The 18,504-nt window shown below is 37.7% G+C and overlaps 1 protein-coding gene across 2 annotated transcripts; it reads right to left on the reverse strand.

Annotated features, from left to right (window-relative positions):
• Positions 1-1,938: 1,938 nt before the first annotated feature.
• LOC307168568 (protein unc-93 homolog A) lies at positions 1,939-9,442 on the reverse strand. 2 transcript variants are annotated; one of them, XM_079888686.1, is made up of 8 exons: positions 9,365-9,442; positions 6,875-7,056; positions 5,513-5,742; positions 5,308-5,433; positions 4,884-5,101; positions 3,319-3,454; positions 3,103-3,234; positions 1,939-2,386 (listed from the first exon to the last, which is right to left on the reverse strand). In XM_079888686.1, exons 2-8 carry the CDS (start codon positions 7,030-7,032, stop codon positions 2,091-2,093), a joined length of 1,296 nt encoding a protein of 431 aa, XP_079744812.1. In that variant the 5' UTR covers positions 7,033-7,056; positions 9,365-9,442; the 3' UTR covers positions 1,939-2,090. The 2 variants fall into 2 exon arrangements, with proteins under 2 accessions (XP_079744812.1, XP_079744811.1); XM_079888685.1 differs by lacking the exon at positions 9,365-9,442 and adding an exon at positions 7,633-7,835.
• Between the last annotated feature and the right edge of the window lie 9,062 nt (positions 9,443-18,504).

Raw genomic sequence — 18,504 nt, forward strand, 5'->3', positions numbered from 1 at the left:
AAAAACTAAAATATAGTTTTTGTTTGCATATTAGGCTATTTATCTGTCTAAAAATATGTTTCGAAGGTCTAAATCGAATACGGTTTAACTAATAGCTACACTTGTGCTGTGTAAAGATTAGTGTATTTTGTAAGCATTTCAAAAAATGTAGGCTAGCCTGATTGACAAAAGATTAAAATGTTATTATATAAGCGTAAATGAAATGGGCAACCATATAACACATTTTAAGTGAAGTCGAAACGTAGACCTAATGTCACGTATGCCTAATAGCTTTACAATTTTGATGAGCGATGTTATTGACGTTATTATTCTCTCTCTCTCTCTCTCTCTCTCTCTCTCTCTCTCTCTCTCTCTCTCTCTCTCTCTCTCTCTCTCTCTCTCTCTCTCTCTCTCCTCAGATTCGACCATAACAGACAAGAAGAAAACCATGCCACCTACTGGAGATCAAAATGCACCAATTGAAAGCTAAGGAAGAGGCCCGAGAGTTTATTTTCAGTGAGAATGCTACCATCTACTGGTTACAATGCAAAACAATGTAGCTGCAGTAGTGCGTTATGTAGTATTATAGGCTACATATTGTATTGTGCATTAGTGTGCAGGCCAGGCTATATACCATAAACCATAGCGTTAGTTTATATTTACCATAACGGAGAAAGCACATATGAAAACAGCGAGTTACAATACAGCCTTCATAGCAGCCGACCGCGTACAGAATTTGATAGTCCATCTGTTTGTTTATTGGGGAATGAATTAACTCCTGTCATGGTAACTAAAATTGGAGGTAGATGTCATGTAAAACTCACTGCTTAAAGGAATAGTTCACCCAAAAAAATATTTCATCATTTACTCGACCTCAAGTTGTTCCAGTATGAGTTTCTTTCTTCTGTTATTTTGATTCATTGTTAGCCTACATTGTTTCACTTCTCATTTTCAGCCTTTTGCCTTTAATAAAAGTAATAGCCATTTCTATAATGCATATAAAGTTTAAACACCATTTGAGCTTCTGGAAGAGTTTAATCTGTAAATGATTGTTGTTTTTTTTGGTTTGTTTTTAAGTTTCATGATGACTCACATAGACTATCTAAATGAGTATCTCAAGAAGAACTTGTATGCAGAAACACCCTTTAGCCATATATGATAAAAGATGTAAAGATTATCTTGTATGAGAATCATAACTCATACAAGTTATGATCATAACCCCCCCATACAAAAAAAATTCTCATTTTAATCTTGTGGCAATATTTACATATATTCTGTCTGTCTTGTTTTTGCCACTTCAGTGATGCTGAGGGGTTAATCTTCTGACTGTAAAGAATATTATATAGTATTATAGGCCTATAATCTTAAACATCATTTCTTTTTTATGGTCTCAGTTACTCATGTTTTTAACAGGATCTTACCCAATGATTTTCTTAATGTAGATTTGGCATGTTTTACAACACCAAACTTTGATCATTGACTCAGCACAGTGATGCTGGTGTAATTTAATTTAAAGTCATGTTTTATTCAGGGGGAAAACAGCTTATTTACTCCATATAGACATCCATCCCAAAATCAGTAGAACAAGCCTACTTTATAATAATATTTTCATATGATCTCCTAATCAATCAAATACTTTCCCCCTGGTTTCACAGACAAGCTAGTCTTTGACTAAAATACATGTTTGAGCTGTTTTAACTGAAAGCAACTTGCACTGACATATATTAAAATATATATGTGCCATTGTTTTGTCTCAAGATGCACACCAGGAATGATTTTTTCTAAGGCACGTTTATAAAAGCTACTTAAATGTCCTTATTGAACTAAGGTTAAACCAGGCCCTTGAGTGCCAAATGTTAACCAGACATGCTCACATTTAACATAATGAGCATTCTATCTGTTGCACTTAGTGTAAAAATTAGGTAAACAGAATCATAAAAACACAAAAAGAAACGATTTGCCTTTGTACAGTTATAAAGATTTATCAAAATATTTATGTTACATCAACACTGTAAAAACTACTGTAAAAATAATCTCTAAAAGACAACAACAACAACAAAAAAAAAAAAACATTTTACATGCTGAGGCAGAAATATCAACCCAAAATCTATTTACATTTGTGTCTGGGCAATAATATCTTTATCGTTCAATTCTGTGAGGTCGGCCTTTTCTGGTTTATGCAAGTCCTCCATTATCACTGGTGGAGTTGGATGCTTGTATTCCTCGTACTCAACGTAAAGGTAAGTTACCATGGTAAGGGCCAGAACAGCCAAAGCAATGTAGATCTTGGTGGACAGGCAGATGAATGTGCTGTAAGCAAAGGCTATAACAAAACCAAGGGACTCCCACATGCGGTAGTTGGCAAATGCTGCTTCTTTGTTCTCAGCAAAGAGAATTCCATAAAGTGCTGCAATGAAATAATACACAGTATAATAAATAACTATACAAACATTTATAAATTAACAACATAATGTGAACTTGAATACCATAAAATGCAATACAACAAATATAAAACACATTAAACATCCGTGGAAGCATTTTTTTTTAATGTTAAGTAATAATAATAGTAATAATAATAATTTTTTTCTTTTTTTTTTAATGACGCATGACATATTGACGAATGCGGAAGCGCAGAGGATAGAGCAGAACAAAACACCGGTCACAAATTAGAAGTCTAAAACGAGAATTTTTAAAGAGAAATGTTTCCGCTACTCCTACATCCTACGTCATACGCCGGAACTCGACTCTCTGGTGACGGCCGTTACCGGAAGCTGGTAATTACAGTTTATAAAATTATAATTATGGATAACTGTCTTACAAAAATGCATCGTTTTGCTTCAGAAGGCCTTTTATCAACCCACTGGAGTTGTATGGATTACTTTTATGATGGATGGAAGTGCTTTTTTGGGCTTAAAAAAATGGTAGCCTACCGTTCACTGCCAAGATATTTTTTAATATAACTCTGTGTTCGGCTGAAAGAAGAAAGTCATAAACACTAAGGATGGCTTGAGGGTGAGTAAATTATGGGATACTTTTCATTTTTAGGTGAGCTAACTCTTTAATATTCATAACAATAACTTGACTGTATAGGTAACTAAGTAGTATGCAGTATGAAGCACTCACCATTGGTTTGTGTTTGCCACACAGCGTCTGCCAAGCCCCAGAGAGCCGGAATCACGAAGAACACAGGCAGCTGGTTTGGATGAGGCTCCCAGAACAAAAGACCCACAAAACAGCCCAGGTTTGTCAGTGCAGCTGTGAAAGTGTAGTAAGACAGTATAAGCATCAATTCTAGAGACAATATTTAACCTTAAACCTGTCAAGCTGTTCATGTATTACCCAAACAAAAGAGGGGGATTCTTCCAGTGTATTGAGCCAGTCTCCCAAACGCAAATGAGCACAGGGAGTTAGTAGCAGCGAAACAGATCATCACAAAGCCAACATAATGTATTCCTAATGCACAAGTCACATAGTTCTGTGGGAAAGAGGATCACAAACACATGCTCATATTCCATGAGAATGAATTAGAAATGAACTTTCCCATTATGATCTTAAATTTGAATTTATAAATGTTTAAACAATAAGCTCAATTAGAATAAGCAATTGAACAGTTACCAGTCAAACAAAATGGCTGAGTCCGAGATCGCATACTCTCTCAGGTAGCTACTTATTTTGAGTGAGTAATTACTACACAACTGCTAAAAGAGTATGTTGTATGTATGAGTGTGTGTAGTATGAATGTAATTCTAACGTACTACTTTCGCCATGTTGCATCCTTTAGGGGTAAACATGCAATACCCCTTTAGGGTGCATGACCATTCACAAATCCTCTCCCGTGGCCTCATGGGATAGTAAAGTGTCCATCATATACACACTTCAGAATGTAGCCAGAAGTATTAGGTCATCCAGGTACTTTTTGCCTGCTCTTTTATAAGTAATGTGAATTCATTTAGTCACATACTGTTTTTCGCAAACAATATAGTAGGGAAGTATACGATTTTGGATGCAGCCAATAAGTTTCAACTTTATTTTAAATTCTACTATATGTCCAGGACATCTGTACAATCCTGTACAAAATCCATCTTTGCATCTGAAGTGGCATTTACTGTAAATGTATTTACACAGACTGTTTAATTACAGACTGTTTAATGCAGTAATTACAATTGCATAAATAATGGGTAACTTTACAGTGTCTTTGTTATACGTAACATGTAATATTATTTACTAAAAATAGTAATTACTATGAATTGTGCTTAAATACATGGAACTAACCATAAACCTAATCCTAACCCTAACCTTATAGTAAGTACATTATTATTACTCAGTACTTAAATGTGTAATAACACTGTAACATGGAAACATTAAAATAAAGTCAAAAGAGGAGACCCAAGGTCTAGCTAGGACCAAGGAGCAGGACCGGAGCACACAACGTTTTAAGTGATTTTTATTGGTGCAAAACGACTAACGTTTCGACGCCCATGCGTCTTCTTCAGAGTCGAAAGGGCGTCGAAACGTTAGCCGTTTTGCACCAATAAAAATCACTTAAAACGTCGTGTGCTCCGGTCCTGCTCCTTGGTCCTAGCTAGACCTTGGGTCTCCTCTTTTGATTTTTGCGTCCTGTTCCGTGAGCACCAACCAGGCTGAAGCGCAAGTGACCACTTTCTATTAAAATAAAGTGTAACAAAATAATGCAACGAGACATTAATGTTTTAAATATAAGGGGATAACTGAAGTTCTGTGTAGGGCATCCATTTGCTTAACTGTTTTGTATGTTATAAATTTTAAATACAAGTCATACATTTTTTTGCCCCATCTTAAATTTTGGGGGAATTTATTAATTCTGGTGGCATTTTGTTTCCCAAGCCCCCTTTATTTTTTTACTCAGTCTGTATTTGGTTAGGTACCTTTGTGAATTCGCCAGAGAGGAAACTTTGCTCGAACCCACTGTACATGGTCAATGGGATGAGCAGCAACAATCTGGGATCTCTCAAGAGCTTGAAGGTAGCCAGAAAGGTGCTGCAAAATGATTCGTTGCCCTTGTTCTTTCGAAATTCTTTGGCCAGACCTTGGTCTATGTTGTCCAAGAACACTGCCACAAAAATCATGGCCAGAACCCCCACACCTGCATAGACCAGGAAACACTAGGTTATACAGTCTTAATGGACCTTCATAGAACAATGAAAATTAGTTGCCTACACAGTGCTGAATATTCTAAGCTATATTTTTCAGGGGATAATATTAATGAAGTCATTTCAACAGCTCACTATACAAGCATACAAAAAAATAAAATAAATAATAATGTTATGTTTGTACACAAATATGACCTACCAATGTAGCAGCCTAGTAGTGTGTTTACTAAGTGTCTTGCTGGACGGGTTGAGTTTCCAATGATGGTGAAATTGTCAAGGCATGTTGCCACACCACAGAACTGCAGGTTCTCCTCAGGGACTTCGACTAGAAACGGATAGACGCTCAGTGCATTTACAGTCACCAAAATACAGAGACGCTGGCAAAGTATTTAATTCAACTGTACCTATGTTAGAGTCCTGGCCAAATATGAGAGATGACATGAGGTTTCCCCATACGCCAGAAGATTGAAAAATGAAGAAAAAAATGCCAAAATATTGGTTTATGAGATCCTGGCCTTTCTTGTTGATTTTCTGGCCACGCATGTTTCCACTAATTGTGAGATAGGTGCATTTTGCAGACCACAGCGGAGAACCTCCCATACCTAGAATGGCAGAAGTGGTCATCAGACTTGCCCTGCAGAAACAAAAAGATTTCAGAGACTTCAGTAATTTGTTATCTTCGGAATTTGTTAAATTGGACAAAAATGACATTAATAATGTTACAAAAAAAAATTCTTTTGAATGTTATTCATTAAAGTGTATCAATATATGTTTCACGGTTTTTACAAAAATCATTCATTATTCAACATTGATAATAATATGAAATGTTTCAGGAGCAGCAAATCATCATATCATAATGATTTCTGAAGGATTATTTATGTGACACTGAAGACTTGAGTAATGATGCTGAAAATTCAGTTTTGACATCACATGAATAAATGAAATTTTAAAATATATTAAAATAGAAAACAGTTCTTAGTTTTAGTAATATTTTTTTGCAATATTACTGTATACTGTAATTTTGGATCAAATAAATACAGCCTTGGTAAGATACTTTTTTCAAAAACATAAAAAAAATCCTACTAGCCCCAAACTTCTGAACAGTTTAAATATAATTTTTTTCATATATTTTGTGCTAGCTTCCATAACAAATCATATGGACCACTTTTATGATAGTTTTACAGATCTATCCCTTTAAAGGGATAGTTCACCCAAATTTTTAATTCTGGCATTATTTACTCACCCTCATGTCGTTCCAAACATGCAAGACTTGTGTTCATCTTCGGAAATCCAATAAAGATGTTATTAATGAAATCTGAGAGCTTTCTGTCCCTCCATTGACAGTTAACTTCCACTTTCAAGCCCCAGAAAGGTATAAAAACATTATTAAAGTAATCCATGTGACCCAAATGGTTTAAACTCAGTTTTATGGAGCGATGTGAGTGCATTGTTTGCGCAAAAAAACATAATTTACCACTTTATTTACAAAATATTATTCTACAACGCACGTTCACAAAAGCACCACGACACATGCGTGATGTGTTGACGGGAGAGCAGATGTTGTGTGAACGACATGAGAGTGAGTGAAAGAATTTTCATTTTTGGGTGAACTATCCCTTTAAACTCTGTCTTATATCTCAAACATAATAGTCTTGTCATGTCTGGGATTTGAAACGGTCTCTCTCATTTTAGCTTAAAACTAAACACTTATTTGTGTATATCATTCAACAGATCAGCAAGTACAAAAGGTGGAGAAATACACGCACCAGCCAGGCGCAAGGTTTCCAAAGGAATATGCCACATAGCAACCCATTGAAATGACAATGGTCCATTTACAGCCCAGATTTTTGATCATTATTGGGGGCAGAAACATTGAGGACAAAATGATGGCTCCATAGATGACGCTGAGCGATATAACGCCCATTCCATCCTCAGCATTGAGACTGCTCTGTAACATACAAACATGCTTCTGTCAATATAAATACATCCACAAATCAATACCAAGATACACAAAGCAATGGCAGAGTTTCTTCAACTGTTCTGTCCCTTTAGATGATTTTAAAGATGCTTTAAATCAATCATAAATTGTTTTCATAAATTATAAATAATTTGTGTAAAATGTAGCATATTTTCACTATTATGAATTTTATTTCCCATGCACCCAAACTTCCTCTTTAGTAAATGGATGTGGAAAAAATCAATGAACTATACTTTGCAACTTTTCTACAAATAATCATATTTCAATTAGGTCTATGAGTACATGTTTAAGTAAAAATATGTTGAATTTCATTTATTTTATTTATACAGTATTACCTATGCTGTCATCTAACATCATGCTAATTTAGAGCTCAACTTCTATTTGGTTATGAAAATTACACTGATGCTGTACTGCAAGAGTTTGATTATGAATAATGTCAACAAAAAGATTTTTACATCATTTGTTAGACATCATCAAACGCAATCCAAAGCGACATACAAATAAAAAATGCAACACAATCTATGATCTCTGATTTATATTAGTTACCTGTAAACTCTGCAGCCCTCCATATGCTGTGAATAAGAGCAAAAATCCAAAAGAAACCACAAGGATATTTTTGGTGGTTCGGCTCATAAATTTTTTCATTTTGAAATCCTGTAAATGCTTCAAGAAGAAGGAATTCCTCCAGTGAATGTGTCACGTGTCAAAACGAAACGGATTCTAAACTGATTTGGAATTCACACTGAACTAATATAGCTAGGCTGAACATCCTCTAGGACAAAGTTCAGTGTAATGCAATCAGAACGCATACAGTATTTACATGACTAAAGCTTGGTCAATGATTGCTGATCTCTTATCAGTTACAAAAAGTGCTTTTAACAAGTTTTTCCAAGGAAATTTTAGGATGGAAAAGCACGTTCCTGTTCTTAAAACATCAGCCTAAGATAAAAATATATATAAAGAGTCTGGCATTTGTCAAAATTGTGCTAACAGTCTTTCACGCAGTTGTCAAATAGAATGTTTTTATGATGTCAGTGTGCTGATTGCTTTATTGTGCTACAATTCACATGTATTTTGATATGTGTGTAGTCACGTCAGCCAAGACGTGCAGCAGATTTTAACAGTAATATAATTTAATGACAAATTTTACTGCATTGTTTGTCCTCTCTGAATCTGCAAACATGAGACTCCTCCTGTGGTGGTTAAAAATGAGTTTTTTTCAATGGAATTAATGTACTATATTTTAGTTTGATATTTTTTATTTAATATTTATTTATTTATACGCAGTAGTTATAATACATTTATTACTTGTTAAAGGGGTCCTATATGCCCTTTTACGAAGTCTTGATTTTGTTTTTGGGGTGTACTAGAATATGTTTTCATGCTTAAATGTAAAAAAAAAAACTGCATAATTTTTTCACATATTTTACATTACCACAGCTCCTCTCTCCCCAGTCTGGTTGTTGAACGTGTTGTTTTTCCAAAATACGAAATGTGCTGTGATTGGTTAGCTGGCCCAGTCTGTTGTGATTGGCAGCGCTTAGCGCGTGTTCGAGAAATGTCACGCCCCTTCATAACCGCGAGCTCTACTAAGATATTAATGATGAACAATTTCAAACTATTTCAAGCCTGATTCAGACCCTGACAATGTTAACAAACAAGAGGATTGTGCTGAATGGATTTCAAGCACAGACTTTGCAAGCATGGATTTCACAGGATGTTTCAGAGTGGTATGTTTTTGTTTTTTTAGTTTTATTATAGATATGATGTTATCCACCATTTAATCATATTTGTCTGAAAACTATGGTAATACAAACAGTAATTGATCACAAAATCATGGATAATTTTGCTAAGGGGCGTTGAACAGTCTTACAAAAGCAAGAGCGTACAAAAGCTAAAGTAATCACTACATCAATACTGTTTTGTTAGTTAGCAGGCTAGCGGAGGCAAAGCTTTGCCCTTCATTTGCATCATAGCTATCATAGCAACTACATAAAGCTTATGATTGGAACTGTTAATAGAAAACACAACTACAAATAATAAGACATACTTACAAGTACATAAACAACAAATTGTCCCAACAAAATGGGAATGGCTCCGTCTTTCAGGAGAAGCTTTTGTGCGAGCCTGCATCGTACTCTTATGCTGTTCTCCGTAAAATGTGCAGCACACAGACAAACGCTGAGGTTATAATGTTCAGGAACAGTGTTAAAAATACATTTGAACCTCTCTAAGTTCGTCAGCCGTAGGACAAACTTAAAAAAACAGCGACACCAACCCGGGAAGAAGCTTGTTGTAGGCCAGGGGTGGGGAACGTTGATCCTGGAGGGCCGCTGTCCTGCAGAGTTTAGCTCCAACCCTGAAAAAAACATTCGGCTGCCTGCAACTTCAGTAATCCTGAAGACATTGATTAGCTTCAGGTGTGTTTGATTAGGGACAATGGCCCTCCAGGATCAGCGTTCCCCACCCCTGTTGTAGACCCTACCAGCCGTTTCTTGTAGTCCTTAAAAAGCAGTTTCTGTAAAAGAAAATATCTTCCTTTGTATTGAACTTTGAGCGTTGTAACTTTGCAGATGTTGTTTATGCTCAAACAGCAACATTACACACTAACTAAAGTTTAAAAAAGTGAAATCATAATCAAGGACCCCTTTGAATGAAAATGAAACTTAAACGGTCATAAATCTTGAACGCTTTGGAGCACAGACTTAAGTTTGGCCATAATAATAATAAATGGCACCACTTCCTTATGCACTTGGAAGCTCAGTTACCATGATAACACAATGAAAAACAAAAACAATATAAATATTTGTGTGGACTGCTACAGCCTTTAATTGCAGAGTTTACTTGTGCAACCCTTATGTATTGTGCAATGAAATCCAATTCCTTTATATATGAGGTTGTATTCTTTACCATATAGCTACAAACCTTGAACTTTTGTTGCTATCATAAAAAAATGATGTCTGACTATTTATTCTCAGTCACTGAGGCAGTACCTTTCAAAAGGTACATCTTTGTACCTTATTTACCCCTAAAGGGTGCACATACGTACCTTAAAGAAACATATTAGCATCTAAATGGTACATATTAGTACCTTTTGAAAAGGTACTGACCCAGTGAAGACTTTTGTACCATTTTTCTGATAGTGTTGAAGTCACTAGAGGTCATGCTATATTGTGAATGTCGCTAGACACGATACGTGGTGTACGGCTTTATTTTTCTCTACAAAAAAAGGAAAAAAATGTTCATGGTTCTATATAGAACCGTCTTGGCTTAGTTTTAAAGAACCCATTATGCCAAAAAGGTTCTATAATAGGGGAAATGTCTTGATTGCATATTTTCATGTTTAATTTTCATTTTTGTTCTAGTGATAAAGTATGTTTACAAGCTGTTTAACTCTTAAAATTTTATTAAAACTGAAAATGAATTAAAACAAAATCAATCAAATGATCCTATGATGGGAACCCCTAAAAGGTTCTATATGAAGTGCCTGACAGAACCCTTTAGGGTTCCATATAGAACCTTTTATTCTAAGATAGCACTGCTTCACATGCCTTATTCGTTTCATTCAAGGGTTACTATGTAATAAAATATTAAAGACATTTTATTAAGCTAATTCATTAAGTGTCTTCCTGCTAAAACAAAATGCAGTCCATTTTGTGATAAAAAATATATATATTTATACAATGAATTCAACCAGAGCTTCAAACGTTTAGCTTACAGTATGTCTAATTTTCTTTCCGCATTGAATTGTATTAAATAAAAAACTAATTCCAATGCACACGTATATAAATAATTATTATTTTGATTACTTATTTTTATCATGTCCAATTAGAATAAAGACCATTTACCATGACCTATATTATTAAAAATAGAGCAAGTCTGATGTTTTATCAGGAATATATGCCGGATGTGATAATCACTCTATATCTTTATTCAATTATCTTAGTTATTAATCATATTTGCACAAGTAGAATATCAAGATGTTATTTGTATGTTTAGAGTTATTAGCAAGAACGTATCATAACCAAACATCAAAGCATCATGAAGCTACATCAAATGTATCCTTTATCCTGTTACTTTTGTAAATTTTCATCATAACAACACATGCTTGTCTTTGACACAAGACTTAGTATAATGATTAGATTTATTGACTCCGATAGCCAGAAGTATTTGTATTATTTTTTATTGTGACTTGCCTTTGTAGACTCACCTTTTACTGTCAACACTCTCAGATAATGTTTTACCAGCTGGATTAGGTTTTGTGATGCATATGATGTGATAAACTGATGTAATCTCTTCTGACAGCTGGGCAGGGACAGTCATACAGTAATTACACATCTGTGATTCCACCCAGGTTTATCTGTGCGCTTCACTCCTTACCTCAGACTTTATTTGAGGCCATATTGTTTACAGTAAGTGTTCACTTTATCTGACGTTACAGTACACAGTAAGAAGGTTAAGTGTGGTTACTGTAAGTATGTGTCTTGCTCAGGAGCACAAAGGTTCATTTGCTCACTCTTTGTGAGAATCGAACCAGCAACCTCTTGTTTACCAGCCTTGTTGTTCAACGGGTGTTCAATGCACCACCGTTTCCGTTTAGAAAACGTTTAGCAACTTTTTTGTCTGGGCTGAACGCCGCCCTGGAATGAGTGAGTGGAGGCGGGGCTAATTTGCACATTGGTAGAACTGATCATACTAAATGAGGCAAGGGTGTAGAGTTACATTCAAGCTACTTTAAGGCAGTTTTCAAGCAAAAAACGTTTAAATGTGTAATTTTGGTGATCAAAGGTGAGTTTTAAGGGGATAAAATTATTGACTACAGGTGGACTCTAAAATTATTCCAACTAAAATTAATTTAGTTGTCAAGGCAACATTTCAGATTTCCATTAAAGTGTTTTAGAAAGTAAATTCTGTCATCGTTCTGGCCAAAATAGATAGGCCTATCGTTCCCTAAACATAAAGAAGTCGTGGCCTGCACAATAAAAAAAAATATACATACATTTTATATATCTATAAAATATATAATATAATATAATATTATATGATGTTTTATTAACAAAGTTCGGGAGGAGCACGTTCAAATAATCAAGCAAGCAATCAATCAATCAACTCATCAAACAATTACCATGTCTACCCTATCAGCATGAGAGGAAGCATATATATATATATATTCACTCTGTCAACTCACCTAACTTCCTTGACAGTTTTCAGCATCCCTCCACCACCCCGACTCCTCACTCTTGGCTTGTTCTTTCTCAGCCAGGAATACGGGGGGAGTACTCTGGGTTCGGGCCAAATACCGAGCCCGGAGCCCTCTCCTCGGACAGCACGCCAAATACGCATTTATTCTATCTGACTTATTTGTAAGTGTGAACTCGTGAAATATATATATATATATAGTTCCCTCAACATACGATGACTTCGAGACCACAACTTGACACCGCGTGGCCACGACATAAGGATGACGTTAGCTCGAAAAAATGATCTTGTGGCCACGACTTATTACGTTCCCACGAGTTAATATGACATTCCCAACTTTGACGTTCCCCACAACAAAATTAAGTGAACCGAACATGTCCCTTCCTGGTCACCGTACCAGCCATCTCTTACATTGCTTTAAACCGAGATATGAAATCTGCTGACATGGAACCAGGGAGCTCTTCTTGAGATTTATAAAAAATCCCAGAGCTCGTAGGTGGGAGACAAGGGTTTGTGTTTGCAATACTGCTTGTTCCCTGGTGTCTGCGGTCAGGAGTAGATCGTCCAAATGTGGACGCGCAATGTGTTGTACTCACAAAAATTCTGCACACTTCGTGAATGTGCGCGCCGCTACCCGCTAAGCAAAATGATGTCCAAAAGACGTCTTTTCAACGTCTTTGTTACAAAAATCGGACGTTGAAAAGACGTCCACTGAGGGTCTAGAATGAAAGTTTATATGACGTCTTTTTTTGACGTGTTCTGCACGTCCAATATCTAGACGTTCATCGAACCTTCGTACAAGGTTAAAACTAGTTCAGATGTGGGCATTGTGGACATATTTCAACATCATTTATTGTCTTATTTATAATTACTCTGACTATTGCTGTCAGATGATCTTAGTGAGAATTAACAGAGGTTTAGATGTTGATATTTGTTTAATTTGAAGTGTCACCATTGTGGTGACCAGTGTTTGCTTTAGTTGGGCTCTTGGTCCCCGTTCCTTTTACTTTAACTTTTATTTGATTGCTTTATCTGTGTGTTTGTAAAACACAAATGTTGTGGCAGAGAAAGCCAATAATAAGTAAGATCAGCTGTTTTCAGCTTATTGTTGATGATGAAATCACAAAAAAAGCATCAAATGTTGTCAGATGTTTTGGCATTCATAACCACCAACCTTGTGGAACTGCAATATTGGTGCGAAAAGCATTAAAAGATCACTTATTTGAAGGTATATAAAGCATGTGCACATGATGTTTTGAGCAAATATATCATATAGTCACACACAGACATCAAGATTTTGCACATGATTCACAACAATGGTGACAATTAAAAAAAAAAGCTTCATGCTGCAATGCATGATGGGTAGCTTTCATAGTACAAATCTCATCCTTGATTCTCAAGCTTTTTTGTTTTGATTGTCACCGTTGTTGTGAATCATATCCAAAATCTTGATGTCTGTGTGTGACTATATGATACATTTGCTCAAAACATCATGTGCACATGCTTTATATACCTTCAAATAAGTGATCATTTTAATGCTTTTTGCACCAATATTGCAGTTCCACAAGGTTGGTGGTTATGAATTCCAAAACATCTGACAACATTTGATGCTTGTTTTGTGATGATTTCATCATCATCAATAAGCTGAAAACAGCTGATGTTACTTATTATTGGCTTTCTCTGCCACAACATTTGTGTTTTACAAACACACAGTTAAAGCAGTCAAATAAAAGTTTAAGTAAAAGTAATGGGGACCAAGAGCCCAACTAAAGCAAACACTGGTCACCACAATGGTGACACTTCAAATTAAACAAATATCAACATCTAAACCTCTGTTAATTCTCACTGAGATCATCTGACAGCAATAGTCAAAGTAATTATGTCTAAATGAGACCATAAATTATGTTGAAATATGTCCACAATGCCCACATCTGAACTAGTTTTAACCTTGTACGAAGGTTCGATGAACGTCTATATCAGACGTGTAGAACACGTCAAAAAAAGACGTCATAAAAACTTTCATTCTAGACCCTCAGTGGACGTCTTTTCAACGTCCGACTTTTGTGACAAAGACGTTGAAAAGACATCTTTTGGACATAATTTTGCTTAGTGGGTAGGGACAACCCGAACGGCAGGACTTGAAATTCGTATACAGTCCCCTCGAAGGAGAACCTCAGAAATTTTCTGTGATCCGGGTGAATTGTGACATGGAAGTACGCATCGGTCAAATCCACTGATGTGTACCATTCCCGGGGACGCAGAGAGGATAGTAGGTAACGTACTGTGAGCATTTTGAACTTGTAACGTCTGAGGTGCTTGTTCAATTGTCGTAAATCCAGAATCGGGCGTAAGCCCCCATTTTTCTTTGGGAGGAGGAAGTAACGGCTGTAAAACCCTTCCTCCGTTTTTCCCTGTGGAACCACCTGAAGTGCAGCTTTGCTGAGAAGAACACGAATTTCTTCTCTTAATACTGGGGAAACCTCCCCCGACACTGATGTCGTAATTACCCCGCCCCGAAACAGGGGGGGGGGGGGGGGGGGGGGGGGGGGGGGGGGGGGCGTGAGAGGAACTGCAGCCGATAGCCGCATCGTCCGAATCGTGCGAAGAACCCATGGTGTTGGTGCGCATGCGTGCCACCGTTCCAGGCTGACAGCGAGGATTCCCGGTATCACCGGGGAAACCCCCACCTCTCTTATTGAGCATTGCTGGATATTGGATATCCCTGCCTTTACCCCCTTTGACAACACATGGTTCGTTTGTGAGTTTGGTGGTTTCAATACATTTTGATTGTTCTGACAAATCAATACATGAGGCATTGTATGATTGTTTTGACAAATCATAAATTGAGACATTGAATGCTGAACACAAAGTTTCTTTATTGAAATTGAACTTAACACTGAACCCGCTCTTTTGCAAGGTTTCTTTTTCACTGAGAGAAGAAGGTGGCTGCCTCTGGGCCGATGATCCTCCATCTTTTGCAAGCTAGGAATTTGGCCGTCCCCTCCTTTCTGCGGAGAAAAAATTCCCTTTCACTGGGGGCGGGTCTTTCTTTCCCGACCCCGCCTGCTGTTTAGGTTGTGCATACATTCGCCTAGGCCTAGCCTCCCAAGCATTGGGTCTCGGCGCTGCTGCCGCAGAAGACACCCTAAACCCTGGCTGAGCAGCCGACTGTGTTGGTCTGTTAAACCTTCTAGGCAATGAGCCCCTGAGAGATTCTGCCTGTTTCTTTGAATTTTCAAATCGCGCTTGAAACGCGTCAAGACCCTCTCCAAACAGACCCGTTATAGAGATTTGTGCGCCGAGGAACGCATTCCGATCTCGTTCCGGCAAGTTCGCCAGAGTCAACCATAGATGGCGCTGAGCCACCACTGTACTGGCCATCGCATGACCTAACGATACCAACGCACAATGTGTTGTACTCAGTATATAATCAGCTGTGGATCTTACCTCCCCCATGAGTTCGTCACACGGTCTTCCCTCTGACACGGCCTCGCTTAGTTCACCCAAGCAAATAGCCTGATATGTTTGTAGCAGGGACATTGTGCTCAAGGCTCTAGCCGTGCAGGCCTGATCACCATAAATCCTGCTAAGTCTGTCTGTACTGTAACGACTGAGTGCGAATCAAACACAAATGAAGCTTCCAGGTGTTTTGTTCAAACATAACTCCACACAGAACTCAACATTCCAGAACCATAAAAAAAGACTCCAGCCAACTTTTATGGCCAACTAATGGAAGAACTTGTCAATGTGAGATGGTTTTTAAAAGAATGATTGGTTCAGAGATGGCACAACTCAGTGCTCGATTAAGATAACAGCAGAAGCTGCTCGAGCCCACGGCAGAGATACAAAACAGGCCATCTTCTTCTTAAGGACCTCTGAATGACCCAGAGTAAAATCTCTCCAAACCACAGAAAACTTAGATTTACCCCATAACAATACATAAAATCATCCCAGAACAGTTTTCGATGGACTTATAATCAAACATCATGCAACCACATAATTCTATGTTGTTTCTACCACTTATATGCATGTTTAATAAGCTTAGATCCCATGTAAGTCATTTAATGGTTATAACTGTTAGATGTTTGAATGAAAGTGTGTTGTGTTTCATATCAGTATGATCGTATGCTCGTGATTCAAAAGATGGCTTGATTGAAACCTGTGTAAAATGTTTCGTATTCTTATAATAGTAATGATGTCTAAACTGTGGCCTCTGTACTCTCTGCTAGAGCTTGGAGAGTAAGGAGATCCCAGATAACGCATGATTTACGATGAGACAAATAAAGACAGTGTGTAATTGGTCAAATCTCTTTAGGAGGTTGGACAAACTTTTGAGTTTAAAATCTTAGACCTGAAACAAAGCTTGTAGTTCTCTCTCAAGAAAAAGTAACCATGTAGATGCACAGAGACAAAGAACCCAAATCAAGATCAGAAGAACAGGTTCAACAGCTTCATTCAAGCCATCTAACTACTCTCGTCTCAAATTTCTTTCTTTTCTTAGTTCTCTTATTTTCCGTTGTGAGTCTCGGTTCTAAGTTAAGTTTTGCGGCAAGATTTCAGTCCACGTTTCTTCTGCAAAGCCAGCTTCAACAAAGACTTTCATTCATCCGCCAACACACCACGTGATTGGCCGCCCCAGACATCTATCCCAGCACGAGGACACCAGGCAACGAACTTGGGAAACCCCCTTTTATGACAGAAGGGAATCCCCAAAAGCAAAGACGCAAGTACCTCCAGACTCTTAAACTGAACTGGTGCATTGATATAAATTTAATAACCTGCCTAAAACGATAGAAGGGTTAAATTAATGCTTGATGGTTCGTTCAGGTCATGTCTTGAGTGCATAGAAACTTGAGATTTCATCATCTCACTCTTAAACTCACTCTTTCCTCACTCTCTTCCTTTCTGCAACTCGTATGAATGTGTGTGTGTGTGTTTGTGTTAGATATTAGTTTTAGTCTATGTGTTAGAATAATCAATAAAGTCTTGTTTGTATTTTAAAGAGAAGTGTTACTTGTGTTATCTGCTTACGAATTTAATGTCTTAAACTGCTGATTTAAGTTACCTTGCTAATAAATAGTGTTTCACTATAGTTTGGAAATTTATATCCGCTGCAGAGCGGATGGTTACGGCCGGTTCAAATGAACCCTGAACGAGTCATTTCCTCGGTCGTAATTAAGTGATTCTTTCGAATTCCCTATAAATTGATTAATAATTCCTTTGAGCTAAATTAAATGGTCAGAATCACTCTATTAACGCTACAGTACGATGAACCTACACGGTCCCGACGGGAGAGTGGGGATGCCCGCAATACCGCTATTTTGCATTGGAGCCAAGTAAGTCGCAAGCGAATGCTCCATTGGAGGAGCTGATATTAACCCTGCTTCTTGTGCTCCTTCGTGTCACGTAACAGAAACTCAAGATCCAATTGCGAGTCAAATAACAGTCTTTATTAGACAACTCCAAACACACAGTCTCGGTAGAAGTGCAGAATAAATCTGGCCATGCCACGTCTTCAGCTAAGACAAGGAAGAACTTCATCCAGTCCTCACCATCCAGAGATTGAGAGAACAGCAAGCAGAAGTATACAGACTCGAGTCACTAGAAGAGCTGACAGAGAGCAAGACAAGACATGAGCAACAACGATCCGATAACACACACACAGAACGCCAGCCAGATAAAGACAGTGCAGATGAGTTACACCTGTGCCCACTCTGATAAACTCATCAGGTGCGCAGTGATTAATTAACCCTAACAAGCCCAACGAGTGGACCTACACACAGACATACACACACACACAGAAATGAGCATACAGATCCATGAACCGTGACACTTCGAGGTCGGTGAACTTACTCATTCCCGGCACCGGGGAAAGAGAAGACATGGGTTTCGACCATGAAGCTGTAAGCTCTGCTATACAGTCTGGATAAAGTGGCAGATGTGTCCTTACCACAGTTTGAACCTGAGATAAATAGAATCCGCCGAAGCACGAGCTTTTTTGAACCGGGGGAGGGGCAGGCCACTCCATCGACAGCTTTGCTGCCGCACTTCGACATAGTTCAATGAAGGGTTCCTCCATAAACTCACTTCCACCCATCGCCTCTGAGAGTGAGGGGGAAGCTGTGACCTGCTCCGGCTGAAAATTATCATCAAAGAATTCTTCGCCCGCTTCCAGCGAGACAGAGTCCTCCTCCCTACACTCCAACGACGCCATCAGGG

This window comes from Squalius cephalus, assembly GCF_949319135.1.
Source record: "Squalius cephalus genome assembly, chromosome: 12".
NCBI lineage: Eukaryota > Metazoa > Chordata > Actinopteri > Cypriniformes > Leuciscidae > Squalius > Squalius cephalus.